General features: G+C 39.5%; 1 protein-coding gene across 2 annotated transcripts in view; it reads left to right on the top strand.

Annotated features, from left to right (window-relative positions):
- GK (glycerol kinase) overlaps positions 1-17,269 on the top strand; it is a 270,759-nt gene that overhangs the window by 169,519 nt on the left and 83,971 nt on the right. For both annotated transcript variants that reach the window (XM_053707603.1, XM_053707602.1), the window contains exons 11-18: positions 8,158-8,200; positions 9,442-9,522; positions 12,674-12,752; positions 12,858-12,954; positions 13,469-13,553; positions 13,648-13,768; positions 14,600-14,743; positions 14,875-14,961. In XM_053707603.1, coding sequence (XP_053563578.1) covers positions 8,158-8,200; positions 9,442-9,522; positions 12,674-12,752; positions 12,858-12,954; positions 13,469-13,553; positions 13,648-13,768; positions 14,600-14,743; positions 14,875-14,961 — 737 coding nt within the window. The remainder of the gene's footprint in view (positions 1-8,157; positions 8,201-9,441; positions 9,523-12,673; positions 12,753-12,857; positions 12,955-13,468; positions 13,554-13,647; positions 13,769-14,599; positions 14,744-14,874; positions 14,962-17,269) is intronic.

Raw genomic sequence — 17,269 nt, 5'->3', positions numbered from 1 at the left:
GCAGACTGCCTCCTTATCTCACATCTTTTGCAGACTTGCATGCCAGGCAATTAGTCCTGACTCTTAAATAACTAAACATGCGTGGGCACAGTGTTATCTATACGAAACACATGAACTAATGCCCTCTAGCTGTGAAAAACAGTCAAATGCATTCAGATGAGGCAGCCTTCAAGGGATTATAAATTAGCGTATGAGCCTACCTAAGTTTAGCTTTCAACTAAGAATAAGAAGAGAACAAAGCAAGTTTGATGATGAAAGTAAATTAGAAAGTTGTTTAAAATGGCATGCCCTATCTGAATCATGAAAGTTTATTTTGGACTTTACTATCCCTTTAAACTCTGTGGTACACTATTCACAGGCGTCTAAAGGGACTTTATAGTTTAATATTAAACTACTTTAGTTTGCTAGAATATTTTATTTCTTTTTAAAGACACGATGAGTCCCCGGATTTCATCCTTACTTATGGGATTACGCCTCCTGGTCAGCAGGAGGAGGCAAAGGGCACCACAGCAGAGCTGTTATATAGCTCCTCCCTTCCCTCCCACTCCAGTCATTCTCTTTGCCTATGTTAGTAATAGGAAGAGGTAAAGTGAGGTGTTAGATTAGATTTTTCAATCAAGAGTTTTTTATTTTTAAAGTAGTGCAAGATTGTGCTGCTTTGTTCCAGGGTGTAGCCTAGTCCATATCAGTCTCTACAGGATAGCTTTTGGTGGCTTTAAAGCAGTAGGAACTGGTGGGACATAATTCTCACTGCGTCTGCTATACATTTATGCTGCCCTAATCCAGAAAGCCTAAGCGCATGTAACTCAGGCTTATCTTTCTCCACAGGGCTTTGGGAGGGAGAGGACCTCTTACACCTGCTGGACTGTCCTGCTGTTGGTCAGCATTGGAGGTAAGTGCTAGCTTTATTCACTCTGGGGAGTACTCTCAGAAGAAAGTGGGCACTTCAGTGTCCTTACAGAGACATAAGACTTAGGGAATCTCTAGGCTACTTATGCTGGGACGTTATTCCCTCCTGTATGGAGGGTGTTTGTTTTTGAGGCAGCCATGAGTACAGGCACGGGGCTGGGAGAAGGCTTAAATTCTTTTGACAGACTCTTAATTTTTGTGAGCCTACAGGAGTATAGGCTTTAGAAAGGGTTCTGGCTAACTTTTCTTGGGATGGTGGCTGTGTTTCTTATTCAAATTGCTTATTTATTTTTGTTCCGATGTCGGGTTCTGGGCTACGCCCACGATGGGCAGGACTATATTCCGCACGCTGTTTTCTCCATTGCGCAGTTTTCATCCGACAAGAGGAGGACGTTCATACAGGTGGCTCTGCTACCGCATGTCTCTTTGATCTATCAAGCAAGCGGTTGCAGAGTTCTTTGTGCCCTGGAGTTCCGGATCGTTGTCTGTCTTTGAGCATATACTTTGCTGGCATAGTCCAGTGGGTTCTTTTGCAAGCTCTTAAAGAGACCGTAACGTTTGTTTTTCATTTGCTTTAAAAAAAAAAATAAAAAAATAAAAAAAAAAGGGTTTTATTTCTTTACCTTAGTATGGACCTAGGAGCTATGCAGAATGTTACTTGCTCCAATCCCTTTCTGCCCGTCATGTTTTGAAAGGGCCTTGAGTTATAAAGAAAAGATTATTCATGAGCAAAATTTTTCAAAGGCGGATGCTTCTCAGAAGTCTAATGCTGAGATTAAGAGTGTGCCGCAGCTTTCTCCCCAAGTGTCCCAAGATTTAACGCCTGCTCAAGCAGTGCCCTGTACTTCTACTCCAGTGATTGCTGGAATTACTTTAAAAGACATAGCTACAGTTATGTCTTCCACAATTTCTGATGCGTTGTCTGCTTTTCCTATGCTTCAAGGTAAGCGTAAGAGGAAGGACAACCACGTAGTAAATGAGGTTTCTGATACTATGGTGGCAATCTTGGAGGTACCCTCCCAGGGAGCTTAGTTGGAGGGTATAGAGGGTATGGAGGTTCTATCAGAAGGCGAAGTTTCAGACTCAGAAAGTTCAATCCCTTTGACTGATTCAGAGGTTGTTTCTTTCAGGTTCAAACTAGAACACCTCCATCTATTGCTCAGGGAGGTTTTAGTTACTTTAGATGACTGTGATTCTACAGTAGTGGTCACTCCTGCGAAGTCGAGCAAGTTGGATAGATATTTTGAAGTTCCTTCTTACTCAGACTTTTTTCCAGTACTGAAGCGGACTTCGGAGATTATTTCCAAGGAATGGGAGAGACCAGGTATTCCCTTTTCTCCTTCTCCTATTTTCAAGAAAATGTCTCCTAAAGCGGACGCTGTCAGGGAAACTAAGGTGGAAGGAGCTATTTCCACTCTAGCCAAGCAAACTACTATTCCCATTGAGGATAGTTGTGCTTTTAAAGATCCCATGGACAAGAAATTAGAGGGACTACTTAAAAAGATTTAGATTAAAGCTCTGAAGTTGGCTAATGCCTTTATTACAGATGCCTCTCTGCAAATTACTAAATTAGGAGCTAAAAGTTCAGGGTTTTCTATTCTTGCCCGCAGAGCTTTATGGTTAAAACCTTGGTCTGTGGAGGTGTCATCCAAGTCTAAGCTTCTGGCTATTCCTTACAAAGGAAAGACCTTGTTTGGACCTGGCCTGAAGGAAATTATTTCTGACATCACGGGAGGTATGGGTCATCTCCTTCCTCAGGATAAGAGAAATAAACAAAGAGGACGACAAAGTAATTTTCGTTCCTTTCATAATTTCAAGGGAAATTCTTTCTCATCCTCCCTCTAAACAAGAAGGAAGCTATTCACAATCTAAGCCTACTTGGAGACCCAACCAGCTTTGGAACAAGGGTAAACAGTCCAAGAAGCCTGCTGCTGACTCCAAAATAGCATGAAGGGCATGCCCCCGATCCGGGACCGGATCTGGTGGGGGGAAGACTTTCTTCGTTCAGGCTTGGGTGCGAGACGATCAGGATCCCTGGGCTATAGAGATAGTGTCCCAGGGATACAAACTAGAGTTCAAGAATTTTCCTCCCAGAGGAAGAATTCTTCTTTCAAGATTATCTGCAAACCAGATAAAAAAGAGGCATTCTTACATTGTGTAAGAGACCTCTCCTCCCTGGGAGTAATTGTTCCCGTTCCAACACAGGAACAGGGGCAGGAGTTTTATTCAAATCTTCCTCAGGATAAGAGAAATAAACAAAGAGGACGACAAAGTAATTTTCGTTCCTTTCGTAATTTCAAGGGAAATTCTTTCTCATCCTCCCTCTAAACAAGAAGGAAGCTATTCACAATCTAAGCCTACTTGGAGACCCAACCAGCCTTGGAACAAGGGTAAACAGTCCAAGAAGCCTGCTGCTGACTCCAAAATAGCATGAAGGGCATGCCCCCGATCCGGGACCGGATCTGGTGGGGGGAAGACTTTCTTTCTTCGTTCAGGCTTGGGTGCGAGACGATCAGGATCCCTGGGCTATAGAGATAGTGTCCCAGGGATACAAACTGGAGTTCAAGAATTTTCCTCCCAGAGGAAGAATTCTTCTTTCAAGATTATCTGCAAACCAGATAAAAAAGAGGCATTCTTACATTGTGTAAGAGACCTCTCCTCCCTGGGAGTAATTGTTCCCGTTCCAACACAGGAACAGGGGCAGGAGTTTTATTCAAATCTGTTTGTAGTTCCCAAAAAAGAGGGAACATTCAGACCTATATTAGATCTCAAGAGTCTAACAAGTTTCTCAGAGTTCCATCATTCAAGATGGAAACTATTTGGACCATTCTTCCATTGATACAGGGGGGTCAATTTATGACAACAGTGGACTTGAAGGATGCATACCTTCATGTTCCTATCCACAAAGATCATCACAAGTTCCTAAGGTTTGCTTTTCTGGACCAGCACTTTCAGTTTGTGGCTCTTCCTTTCGGGCTGGCCACGGCACCCAGAATTTTCACAAAGGTTCTGGGGTCTTTGCTGGCGGTTCTAAGACCACGGGGCATTGCGGCGGCGCCTTATCTGGACGATATTCTGATTCAGGCGCCATCTTGTCAACAAGCAGGGTCCCATACTGACATTGTACTGTCCTTCCTGAGGACTCACGGGTGGAAAGTAATTCTGGAAAAGAGTTCTTTAATCCCGAAAGTAAGGGTGACTTTCCTGGGAACTGTAATCGATTCTATATCCATGAAGATTTTTCTGACAGAGGTCAGGAAATCAAAGATTCTAAATACCTGTCGAACCCTTCAGTCCAATCCTTGGCCGTCAGTGGCCCAGTGCATGGAGTTAATCGGACTGATGGTGGCGGCAATGGATATCATCCCGTTTGCTCGGTTTCACCTCAGACCTCTGCAGTTGAACATGCTCAGGCTGTGGAATGGAGATTATGCAGACTTGTCTCCTCGAATAACCCTGGAGAAGGAGACTAGGGATTCACTTTAATGGTGGTTGTCTCTGGATCATCTATCCCAGGCAACATGCTTTTGCAGACCATCCTGGGTGATTGTGACAACAGATGCCAGCCTTCTAGGGTGGTGGGCTGTCTGGGGTTCGCTAAAAGCTCAGGGAGTGTGGACTCCGGCGGAGTCTGTTCTTCCTATAAACATCTTGGAACTGAGAGCGATCTTCAATGCTCTTCTGGTCTGGCCTCAGTTGGCTTCGGCTCAGTTCATCAGATTCCAGACGGACAACATAACGACAGTGGCCTACATCAATGAGGAACGAGGAGTTCCTTAGCAATGACCGAGGTAGCCAAAATAATCCGGTGGGCGGAGGCCCATTCTTGTCATCTGTCAGCGATCCATATCCCAGTGGTGGACAACTGGGAGGCGGACTTTCTGAGCAGGCAGACATTTCATCCGGGAGAGTGGGAACTCCATCCGGAAGTGTTCTCCAACCAGATTCTCAAATGGGGTCGGCCGGAGTTGGATCTCATGGCATCTCGTCAGAATGCCAAGCTTACGAGATATGGGTCGAGGTCCAGGGATCCCCAGGCAGAACTGATAGATGCTCTGGCGGTTCCTTGGTCCTTCAATCTTGCATACCGGTTTCCTCCGTTTGCGCTTCTTCCTTGAGTCATTGCTCGAATCAAACAGGAGAGGGCATCAGTGATCCTCATTGCTCCTGCGTGGCCTCGCAGGATTTGGTATGCAGATCTGGTGGACAAGTCATCCCTGCCACCTTGGAAACTTCCGTTGAGGAAGGACCTTCTTGTTCAGGGGCCCTTTCTTCACCCAAATTTAGTTTCTCTGAAGCTGACTGCTTGGAGAGTGAACGCTTAATTCTATCCAAGTGAGGGTTTTCTGATTCAGTCATGGAGACCATGATCCAGGCTCGTACACCTGTGACTAGAAAGATTTACCATAAGATATTGCGTAAATATCTTTAATTGGTGTGAATCCAAGGGCTACTCATGGAGTAGAGTTAGGATTCCCAGAATTTTGTCCTTTCTCCAAGAAGGATTGGAGAAGGGTTTATCGGCAAGTTCCCTAAAGGGTCAGATCTCTGCCTTATCTATTTTGTTACACAAGCGTCTGGTGGATGTCCCAGATGTTCAATCCTTTTGTCAGGCTTTGGTTAGAATCCGGCCTGTGTTTAAACCAATTGCTCCTCCATGGAGTCTGAATTTGGTTCTTAAAGTTCTTCAAGGGGCTCTGTTTGAGCCTATGCATTCCTTAGATATTAAGTTGTTATCTTGGAAAGTTTTATTTCTTGTTGCCATTTCTTCAGCTTGAAGAGTGTCTGAGCTTTCGGCATTGCAATACAATTCACCTTACCTTATTTTTCATTCAGATAAGGTAGTTTTATGTACTAAACTAAGGTTCCTTCCTAAGGTTGTTTCAGACAAGAACATTAATCAGGAGATTGTTGTTCCTTCTTTGCGTCCTAATCCTTCTCAAAAGGAACGTCTTTTGCACAATTTGGACGTGGTTCGTGCTCTGAAATTTTATTTACAAGCGACTAAGGACTTTCGTCAGTCGTCTTCTTTGTTTGTCATTTTCTCTGGAAAACGTAAGGGTCAGAAAGCTACGGCTACCTCTCTTTTTGGCTGAAGAGTATCATCCGTTTTGCATATGAGACTGCTGGACAGCAGCCTCCTGAAAGAGTTACGGCTCATTCCACTAGGGCTGTGGCTTCCTCATGGGCATTCAAGAATGAAGCTTCTGTTGAACAGATTTGCAAGGCTGCAACTTGGTCCTCTCTTCACACTATTTCAAAATTTTACAAATTTGATACTTTTGCTTCAGCTGAGGCTGTTTTGGGGAGAAAGGTTCTTCAAGCAGTGGTGCCTTCCGTTTAGGTTCCCTTATCATCCGTGTACTCTATCATTGGTATTGTATCCCACAAGTAAGGATGAAATCCGTGGACTCATCGTGTCTTTAAAAAGAAAAGAAAATTTATGCTTGCCTGATAAATTTGTTTATTTTTAGACACAATGAGTCCACGGCTCGCCCTGTTCTCTGAGACAGGTTATTATTTTTTGTACACATCAGACACCTCTGCACTTTGGCTTTTCCTTTCTCTTCCTAACTTCGGTCGAATTACTGGAGTGGGAGGGAAGGGAGGAGCTATATAACAGCTCTGCTGTGGTGCTCTTTGCCTCCTCCTGCTGACCAGGAGGCGTAATCCCACAAGTAAGGATGAAATCCGTGGACTCATCATGTCTAAAAAGAAACAAATTTATCAGGTAAGCATACATTTTCTTTTTTTATCCCTACTCCCTTCTTTTACTAGATGTTTAAAATAATGTTTTTAAAAGGGCTAAACACATAAGAGTTGTACCTCTATATTAAAGCCATTCTGCTCCATATGAGGTTACGGCCAGTAATGAGAGCATACACATATATGCCTACTTCTCATTTGCTCGCCAGCTGTATCTTCATCAGGATTGGCACAGGAGCACAACAATCAATTTAGCTTCATCAGGTATAAAAGTGTAGTAAAATAAATCAGTCACTTGAATATGTTAATAGTGAATAGAATGACGGTCGTGTTTTTTTTTAACCCTTTAAATGCTGACTCGTTTCCACCCCTGTGCTGAGCTTTTTTAGACTTTCTAAATTTTGCACACATTTAACACTTACTGTAGGAAATATATGGGGTTTTTTTCAGCAGAGCCAGCAGATTTACATTATGCCATTATTTTATGTATATATCATGGCACGTAATAACTGTACAATAAAAAGTGTAAAAAAAGTGCATATTGTTAGTAAAATTTAATAAATAAGGCTGTAAACAATATCATGTGTGTGTGTTTAGTAAACTCTTGACAAAAAATAAGGGTTTTTTCTCTTAGAAATGTTGGGTATGGGTTATATTTATTTATATGAAAGAAAACAAAATGTATGCTTACCTGATAACTGATTTTCTTTCAGCATGGTGAGAGTCCACGAGACCCCACCCAATTTCATTTTATTTTTGTCTGCAGTTTTTTATTTGCACATATTTATCCCCTGCTTTGTCTTTCCTACCTGTCTATTCCTTTCCTCTGCTTGGCTATACGTTAAACTGTTTAGTACAGGGAGGAGGGAGGGCTTTAACGCTCTTGTTGTTTGGGGCTCTTTGCCTCCTCCTAGAGACAGGAATTCAATCCCACGCGTCAAGGCGATGCTGAAACCTTGGCCACGTTGTATGAGCCTAAAACTGCAGAGGGGGCTGTGATCAGTACTAAAACACCCATCCCCCTGGATGACGACCACTTGTCATCATCCACGGTTGAGGGGTTAAGCCCAGTGTTAATTTAAGTGTAATCACTATTAAAGGGACATTAAACCCAATTTTTTTTATTTCATGATTTAGAAAGAGCATGCAATTATGAACAACTTTCTAATTGTCTTCTATTATCTAATTTGCTTCATTGTTTTGTTATCCTTTGCTAAAAAGCATATCAAGATAAGCTCATAAGCTGCTGATTAGTGCCTGCACAAAGATGCCTCGTGTGATTGGCTCACCCATGTGCATTGCTATTTTTTCAACAAAGGATATCTAAAAAATGAAGCAAATTAGCTAATAGAAGTAAATTGGAATGTTGTTTAATTGTATTCTCTATCTGAATAATGAAATAATTTTTGGGGGTTTAATGTCTCTTTAATATTATATGTATTGAATATAAAAAAAATTCCAAGACCGCTTTTATGACAATTTACCTGTTAAATTTTTTAATCAGTAAACATATACCATTATTTTTTTATTTAATTGTTACAGGTATGGTACAGGTTGCTTCCTGCTGTGTAACACTGGCCTAAAGGTGAGTTTATGAATGTGTCTCATGTATATGTAATGAGTGAAAGTACTGTACTAAAGGAACATAAGTGTCAAAAGAAAAGCTCCTAATGTGTTAATATTTTAATGGTGTACTGATGTTTGCTTCAAATGATGTTTCACCCTCAGTTAGACAGCTTTTTAGCAGCAATACACTTCTGCTGGACATGGTTTGTGATTGGTGGTTACACACACATGTCTCTTGTCAATGGCTTCCCAGATGTAGTCGGCCAGGTCCCAGAAGTGCTTTGCAGCACATAGTTGTAGGCAAGCAACAGTGCATAATGAAAATACTAGAACTTTGTATTATTGCACTTTTATGTCCTATTAATGACCCAATCCCAACATTGAAATCTCGGAATCGCATGCACAATTGCAGGATTTTAATTTGTTTACAATGTAGACAAATGAACCCTGTCATGAAAGGGTTTAAAGTCCTGTGAGTGCCTTCAATTGATGTGGATATAAATATTGGGACTGTGCAAATGTTTGTGTGTGTATATATGTATATACTGGGGCGGAACTACAGAGGGTGCAGAGGTCGCAACTGGGGGCTCATCTTAAAAAAAAAAAATATATATATATATATATATATATATTTTTTTTGTGGAACCAGCAAATTACAGACCTTGTTACTACAGCATGTTAGGGGGGGGGGGGAGTAAACAGTGTCACTATACAGTACCACTATATACAGTACGGGGGGCTGGACCATGTCACAGACTACTGTGGTCACTTTATAAAGTACTGGGGCGGGTAGGGTCAGGCCAGCCATCTCACCGGCAGATTACAGACTGTGTCACTAACTCACTATATACAGTACTGGTGGGTTAAACAGTGTCACTATATACAGTATATATATATAAAATCCCTTTCCTTTCCTATTCTGATGCTCGGTTTGAACTTCAGCAAGTGGTCTTCACCATGTCTAGATGCCTAAATGCATTGAGTTGCTGCCATGTGATTGGCTGATTAGCAATTTGTGTTACCAAGCAATTGAACATGTGTACCTAATAAAGTGGCCGATGTATGTATCTATATAACAGTATATATTAATAGTTCCTTATATATAATAAAAGAAGCAAAAAGTTGTAAAAAAAAATCCCCAATAATTTTATAATTTTCTGCAGGAATTTCAATATTCTGTTTCTTTACCTCCCCTATTGGATGTTCTCTTATGTACATGGACTCTTAACATTTTGTTTTATTTTTTAATGTGTCATTTAGCCTGTCTTATCTGAACACGGCCTTATAACAACAGTGGCGTACAAGCTTGGCAGGGACAAACCGGCATGCTATGCACTAGAAGTAAGTTCAGAAGTTTTTAAATCATGTTACTCTTATAACCCTGTGACGTGAATTCTTTCTACAGCAAGCCTTTATAATCATCTCTGTACCTCTATGCACTGTGTGTGCTATTTGTGATTTTCAGAATAGAATCCCAGTTATCTATACGAGTAATGCACTTTGGGTTCACTACATGAATATTAGTGAATTCCCTTCAAAATATTTAATAGAAGCCTGGGGCTTAAACAACTTTTTTCCACTGGAAGTCCAGTGTTCCTTAAGGGGGGTAAACTTGTATTATTTGGAAGGCTATAAAGCAACACAGACTGAAAAATATATCTAAAAGTAACATGTATTAAACTTTCATGAGTCACAGCTGACATGTGATTTTAAGGCACTTTTCACTTTTGTTATCAAATTTGCTTTGTTTACTTGGTATCCTTTGTTTAAAAACATGTATCAGCAGCAGCAACAATGCACTACTGGGAGCTAGCTGGTGTGTGTAGCTGGCTACACACATTTGTTTCAACATTGGCTCACCAGATGTGTTCAACTAGCTCCCTACAGTGCATTGCTGCTCTGAAGATTACTTTAACCATGTGTTTAATCCCTTTGCAGGGGTTATACATATAGTTATATGCAAACAATTGTGCAATAATAAAATGCTCAAACATATTAAAGTTTATAAGGACATAAAGCACATAAAGAGTATGCTTTATTGTTAGTTTTTCTTCTGTTTGTTTATTTTCTGGTATTCTCTGTTGTCTTAAAGGGATAGTAAACCTTAAAAATAATGTTATATAATTCTGCACATAGTGCAGAATTATATAACATTATAATAGCCAAACTTTGTAAATCATAATATTGCCTTTTTATTTTGTAAAAATACCGCTGTTTTACAGACCCGCTCTCTGGGCTCTGCTGAGCGGGTCTGTTGTTTTTACTGAGCGCATCGGGCTAGCTGTATAGTCACAGCCCGGCCCGACCGCGCCATTAGACACAGTGCAGCTCGCTCCCGCTGTCAGACAGAGCAGGAGCGAGCTGCACTGTGTGTAATGGCGCGGTCGGGCCGGGCTGTGACTAGACAGCTGGCCCGATGCGCTCAGTAAAAACAACAGACCCGCTCAGCAGAGTACAGAGAGCGGGTCTGTAAAACAGCGATATTTTTACAAAATAAAAAGGGAATATTATGATTTACAAAGTTTGGCTAATATAATGTTATATAACTCTGCACTATGTGCAGAATTATATAACATTATTTTTAAGGTTTACTGACCCTTTAAAAACTTAAATGAGACTCTAATACAAACATTAAATGCACTAATTTTGTTATCATGTGATATTTTTATTAGTAAGCCTTAATAACTGCACATCTGTTAAAACGCACAGGAAAAGTCCTAATCCGGAACTGCAAACCAGCAGGGTATAGCAGGTGATCGGCAGGGTCATGTGACTGACTGTGGGGTTAAACACAGTTATCTAGAATGACATGCTCTAACTAATTAAAGCATGGGATTTTTTCATTAGAATATCTCTTTAAGGGGACAACATTCATTGTAAAATTATGTGCCTTAAAGCTAGGGAAAAAACCAGACTGAGGACCAGTGTATTAGAAGGTATTGTATAAAGGCACTTGTGGAGGATGATTTGACATCAATATTTGGCAAATAAGAAAGAAGATAAATAAGAAATGATCAGCTTGGAAATTTCTGGCCTTGGACAGAGTGGTGCAGGCAGCTTTCTGTGACATCAGTATTTTGTTTGTTATGTTAAGAGAATCTTCTGCTCATGTATCTTGTGAAATTATGGCCTTGCTTTGTTTTACACCTAATATGCCTAGAAACAAGGGGTCATATTTCGAGTGGAGTGCAAAATTTGTGCTCCACTAGCAATACCAGCGCACACAAATGCATGGAAGCTTTTCTCACAAGAGCGTGCTTTCATAAGCGACAATGGGAGCATTGCTCTGATGCCGATAGACACGGCAGAGAACCTAGCGCAACAAAGTGGGTAAGTCACGCAGCGTTGGGCAGCAAAGTTGAAATATATATGTGTATAAACGTTCACTATATACACATATTAACATATACATATATATTTACTGGGAACACACAGTTCCCATAGACCGCAATCTAAAGGCACCTTTTAGTGCCTTTTATGTCTAACATCCCACATCCACTCACCTTAACCCCTTATAACTTAGTGCAGTTATATTTTTTTTAAAAATGCTCATATTTTATTTTTAAAAAAGGAACTATAATCTTTATTTTGGGAGGCAATTTGGGGAAAAAAATTAAATTACTCAGAGGTCTGACCTCTTGTTAATTTTACTGAGTGCAAAGTGCTACCGTGAGCTTGCAGTAGCATTAACCATAAATGGCTGGTTATTTAACGTTTGCCCATTTTACAGGGGCACATTAAATTAGCGCTCCGCTTGTAATCTAGCCCCTAGTCATTATTTTTATAATTTGTGGAAAACACTCTCTTTTGTTAGATTGAATCAGCCGCATGGGACCTGCAGTGCTCCGTGGGTTCAGAGTGGTACTTCCACTGTGTGTTTAACCACTGCAAATCTATCAGCAGTAGTTTCTGATCAGGACCAGCAGTGCTCTGTGGGTCTCGAATGGTAATTCTACTGTGTGTTTAACCCCTTTTTGGGGTTAAAAATATACAGTAGAGCAGGGTCGATAGTTCTAAAATTACATGCTCTCACAGATTAGAGAATGTCATTTTTCAACCATTATAGCCCTTTAATATATGATTGACAATGATGTCAGTGGTGAATTGTGTAAAATAATAGTTATGACAAGGAAATAAGGTGAATAATCAGTCTGAAATAAAATTCCCATTTTAATTGGTTAAAGGAAAAAACCTTGTTTTCCTAGTCTCAGTCTCTACGATATTATCTGTTTAGATTCTTGGTTTCACTGGTAGTGTATAGCTATAATGCTTTGTGCAATGCAGTACGTTTTTTTTTTTTTTAGAATAAATACAAAACCTTTCAAATCCTGGAACATTTATTTTATAACTTTATTTGATGGAGAAATCACTGCATTAAGCTCTATGTTGATAATGTGTTCCAACAACAACAAACACTTGCTATTTCAATTTTGTTTTAGAAATGATTATTATGTAATTTTATAATCTGATTTTACATGATTATTTCCTTTAGGGATCTGTTGCAATAGCAGGAGCAGTTGTGCGCTGGTTAAGGGACAATCTTGGGATTGTGAAAACTACTGAGGAAGTAGGTAGGTGACAGTGACAATATTATACATTGTTTTGTGCTTATTCTTCTCATAGCATAAACAAGAGCATACGTTACTCATTTATGGTTTTTGCCAAATTTTTCATAGAAAAACTTGCTGCTGAAGTTGGGACATCATACGGTTGCTACTTTGTTCCTGCGTTCTCAGGTTTATATGCACCTTATTGGGAGCCCAGTGCCAGAGGGTGAGGAACTGCTTATTGTACTGACATTTAATATATTTACAGTCTTGTCTTTAAAGTGCTGGTAAATCCTATCAGTTTTGAAACGCTAGGATTTACCAGTGCAACTAATAAAGGAGACTTTGTCATGAAGTTTAAAATACTTCATACTGGAAGTTCCTTTTTTTGCCTATAGCTTATGCCTCGCTAAGCGCTTCAGGCCGCTCGCAGCAGAATGCTATATTTTTCAATGAGGTGACGTTTCCACCTCTTAGCCAATAGACCCCAGCTGGCATTATGCCTGATAGCTAGCACGCTCTTGGCTAAGATCACCTCACTGAAAAATAGCGTTCTGCCGTGGGCAACCTGAGGCGCTCAGCTTGGCATACGCTGCAGACAAAGGAACTTTCAGTATGAATTTTTTTATACTTTATGACTTAGTCCCCTTTATTTGTTGCACTGGTAAATCCTAGTGTTTAAAAAAACGATAGGATTTACCATCACTTTAAGTTCAATATGACTTTTTCTTGTCTTTTAGCATCATCTGCGGCCTTACCCAGTTTACAAATAGGAACCATATTGCCTTTGCTGCTCTTGAAGCTGTTTGCTTTCAAGCAAGAGAGGTATCTTCTAAAAAAAAAAAAAAAACCTTTTCTTTTCTGGATTTATGTAGATTTAATATAACAATAATAATAATGGTTTGTATGCTTATTTAAGATTTTAGATGCAATGAATAAGGACTGTGGCATTCCCCTCAGCCAGCTGCAAGTTGATGGAGGAATGACTAACAATAAAATTCTCATGCAGTTGCAGGCTGATATCTTATGCATTCCAGTAGGTGAGTGCTCATGTTTGGTCACTTTGTTTACTTTCGGTGTGTTTTTTGTAATCTGTAACATCCCTAGTAACATACCTAGAAATGTATCTGTGCAGATTGCATATATTGCATGTGACACGCCTATGATAAACTGAATCAGTGCATCTATATTTGAAATGCCTCTCCCTACCTGATTAGTAAGGTTTGTAGTGTGAGTCTGATAGGTGGAGCCTATAGCAAAGCAAATGAATCCAACCCCCAAAGAATACATGTCCTTAAGATATTGGTGATTAAGGTAATACCATCATTTGCGGAAATAGCAGCAGGGTGGAGGTTTATTCATGTTCTGTTTGCACTATTGATATCTTACTAAATTTGATTAATAGTTACTGTAATTGGTCATGTTTTTACAACAGAGAACAAGGAATTCCCTTTGAATATATAGATGTTTCTGATTTTTCTCTATACTATGGATCTGTGGTCTAATTGACATTATGGTATGCCATTACAGCATATTTGGTTCAAGTACGGACCTAATTGAGGCGCTGTACTAAAAAATTTTTCTATCATACTTATGAAAGAGCTGCATATAAAAATGTTGACATTTTATTGCCTGAAAATATGTGTAGCTGAGGCTGTGTACATTTATATTGAAACTAATAAAACAGTATTAGCTATATACTTCCTACTTGGGTATAAATGGTCATTGTAACTATCAGACAATGAGCGTTTACATGATGTACACAGCTGATATTTTTGTATTATTTTGAATTTATATTTCAGCATGTGTAAATATGCTTATAGATAAAGGGTTTTTAACGTTAATTTACACTATATTGTGTGTGTATCTAGTGAAACCTTCCATGCCTGAAACCACTGCACTTGGGGCAGCTATGGCAGCGGGGGCCGCAGAAGGAGTTGGTGTCTGGAGTCTGAACCCTGGGGATTTGACTGCTGTGACATGTGAACGATTTGAGCCCCAAATTAACCCTGAAGGTAGGAAGATCAGTCACCCAGCTTGCTGCTTTTTATTACTATTCACACCATTAAACATAAACAACCCAGAACATTTTCATAAGAATATTCTCGTATTCTCATTATTTTTTATTTGCTTTTTTTATCTCCAGAAAGTGAATATCGTTATGCAAGATGGAAGAAAGCAGTTATGAAATCCATGGGCTGGGAAACATCAGACCCTCTTTCCAACGGAAATGGTAATTTCTTTTTAATGTTTAGCATTTTGTGCCTGAACAGTGGTTTTTCTGGAAGTCGTAGCATTATTCAAAATCTAAAATTCACTTTATATGATAAATATAAACACAGCTGAGTTTCCCTTTCATGTATAGGTTACCACACCGCAAAAGTGAAACTGTAAAGTGACGGAGTAGTTCCTGGCATGTATAATAAAGAGCAGCAGGTACTAAGTACTAGTGCAGGAAAAAAAGATTAAAGGGATACGAAACCCTAAAACTTTCTTTTGTGATTCAGACAGAGCACATCATTTAAATAAACGTTTCCAATTTACTTCAATTATTAAATTAGCTTCATTCCCATGATATTCTGTGTTGGAGAGATACCTAGGTAGGCATCTGGAGCACTGCATGGCAGGAAAACTGCTGCCATCTAATGCTTTTGCAAATGGATAACATTCTTGCACAACTGCTACCATATAGTGGTCCAGAGATGGGCCGGCTCCCAAGCTTACATCCCTGCTTTTCAACAAAATATACCAAAAGAAGGGAAAAAATGATAATAGAAGTGAATTAGAAAATTGTTTTAAAATTGCATGCTCTATCTGAATTATGAAAGAAAAAAAATCTCTTTTAATTAAAAATGGTTTAACTAAGAAGAAGTTCATTACTTTGTGCTCTTGATACCTAGAAAAATATGCTTTGTTCAGAACACTAACCTTTTTTGTTAAAACACCATATCGCTGTAATACATTTTGAGATACCCTCTTTAAAATGGAGCAGAATAATTTAGTACAATGTTGCTTTAATGTTTGGAAACTATATTCAGTGGTCAAAGTATTTTTTCCTCCTGCCATGAAGCTCTTTATATTATATTGTGATCATTACATTTAAAAACCATGTTTTATGTGTATCTGCTCATAAAGTACATTTTATTTGTAGCTTTTGCCTGTAATGGTATGATGCCCCCATCTAGACCCTGTAAATATATTTGCACGTATATGATTTCAAAATTAGCAACTGAAAATGCCAACGTAAAATGTCCTATATTGTGCCCTGTCACCTAATTCTACACTTGCCAGCCAGCCTGATGTAAAGCGCATCACTGTAATGTTTTGCACTTTGTATAGCTTTCTAGTATGGTACTGCTTTTGTTATAATAAAATAAAAAACATCATTTGCCAAAATATAATAACCAGTAAGCTATTATTCTGATTTACAAGGTGTATTCCTAACTTCAGTTAATGTAGTTTGCTGGAAGGCTATCCCTTGTATCTGCCGTACTTACCGAAAGTGATGTTGTTGCAAATGGAATATTTTCACATATTTAAGGGGATTTAAAAGTCTAATTTAAACTTTCAAATAGAGCTTACAATTCAAAAAACAAAAATCCAATTTACTTGTTATTATATTTACCTATTTCTAAAACGTACACAAGCACACTACTCTTTTCCACTCAGAATCAGCAGTGCTCTGCAGCTCCTGAGCATTATTTCAACTATGTGTTTAACTCCTTTCTACAAATTAAACAGGTAGGACCCGATTCTCAAAAACACACACGCACATATGTCTTATATCTAAGTATAAGCACTTGAGTCACTCTTTTGACACCAATGAGCTGTCATGTTTAAAGTCATTTGCAGATCATGCGTACAATGAGCAACCTCTGCGGGGGCAAAAAATAGAATACCCTAATAATATCAGAGACAACATTTGAAGCAGAGTTGCTCATTGTAGGTATGATCTGCAATGACTTTAAATATGGCAGCTCATTGGTGTAAAAAAAAGTGACTCAAGTGCTTATACTTAGATATAAGACAGGACTTCTCAAATATAATTTGAAAATCTTGGAGCAAGTCCAAAACTATTTTTTGGAGCTGTAATATGATGAGAAAATATTATATATTTATGTGTGTGTGTGTGGGGAATACAGAACCTGGCCACCAGGAGGAGGCAAAGACACCCCAGCCAAAGGCTTAAATACCTCCCCCACTCCCCTCATCCTCCAGTCATTCTTTGCCTTTCGTTCGTCACAGGAGTATGGCAGAGAAGTGTCGGAAGATTCAGAGTAGTCTCTTATGGAGGGTAGTACTCTTCGGAATGGGACTGGAGTTTTAAGTAGTATTGTCAGCCTCTCAGTGAGAGCATTGATGAATATTAGGGTCTGAAGATGCGGGGAGAGTCTTTCTGCGAAACCATCCAGACTCGTATTAACAGCTCCTTAAGCAATCAGTGTTGATGAGTTTCAGTTCCTGCTTTCTATCACTCAAGTCCATGTCAGGAGCGATGCTACAACACTGTCAAACTTGAGAGGCCGTGTTCCTGTTCCACG

Source organism: Bombina bombina, chromosome 3 (genome assembly GCF_027579735.1).
Source record: "Bombina bombina isolate aBomBom1 chromosome 3, aBomBom1.pri, whole genome shotgun sequence".
Taxonomy (NCBI): Eukaryota; Metazoa; Chordata; class Amphibia; order Anura; family Bombinatoridae; genus Bombina; species Bombina bombina.
The sequence above is the reverse complement of the archived record's forward strand: the minus strand, read 5'-3'. Positions and strand labels throughout refer to the sequence as shown.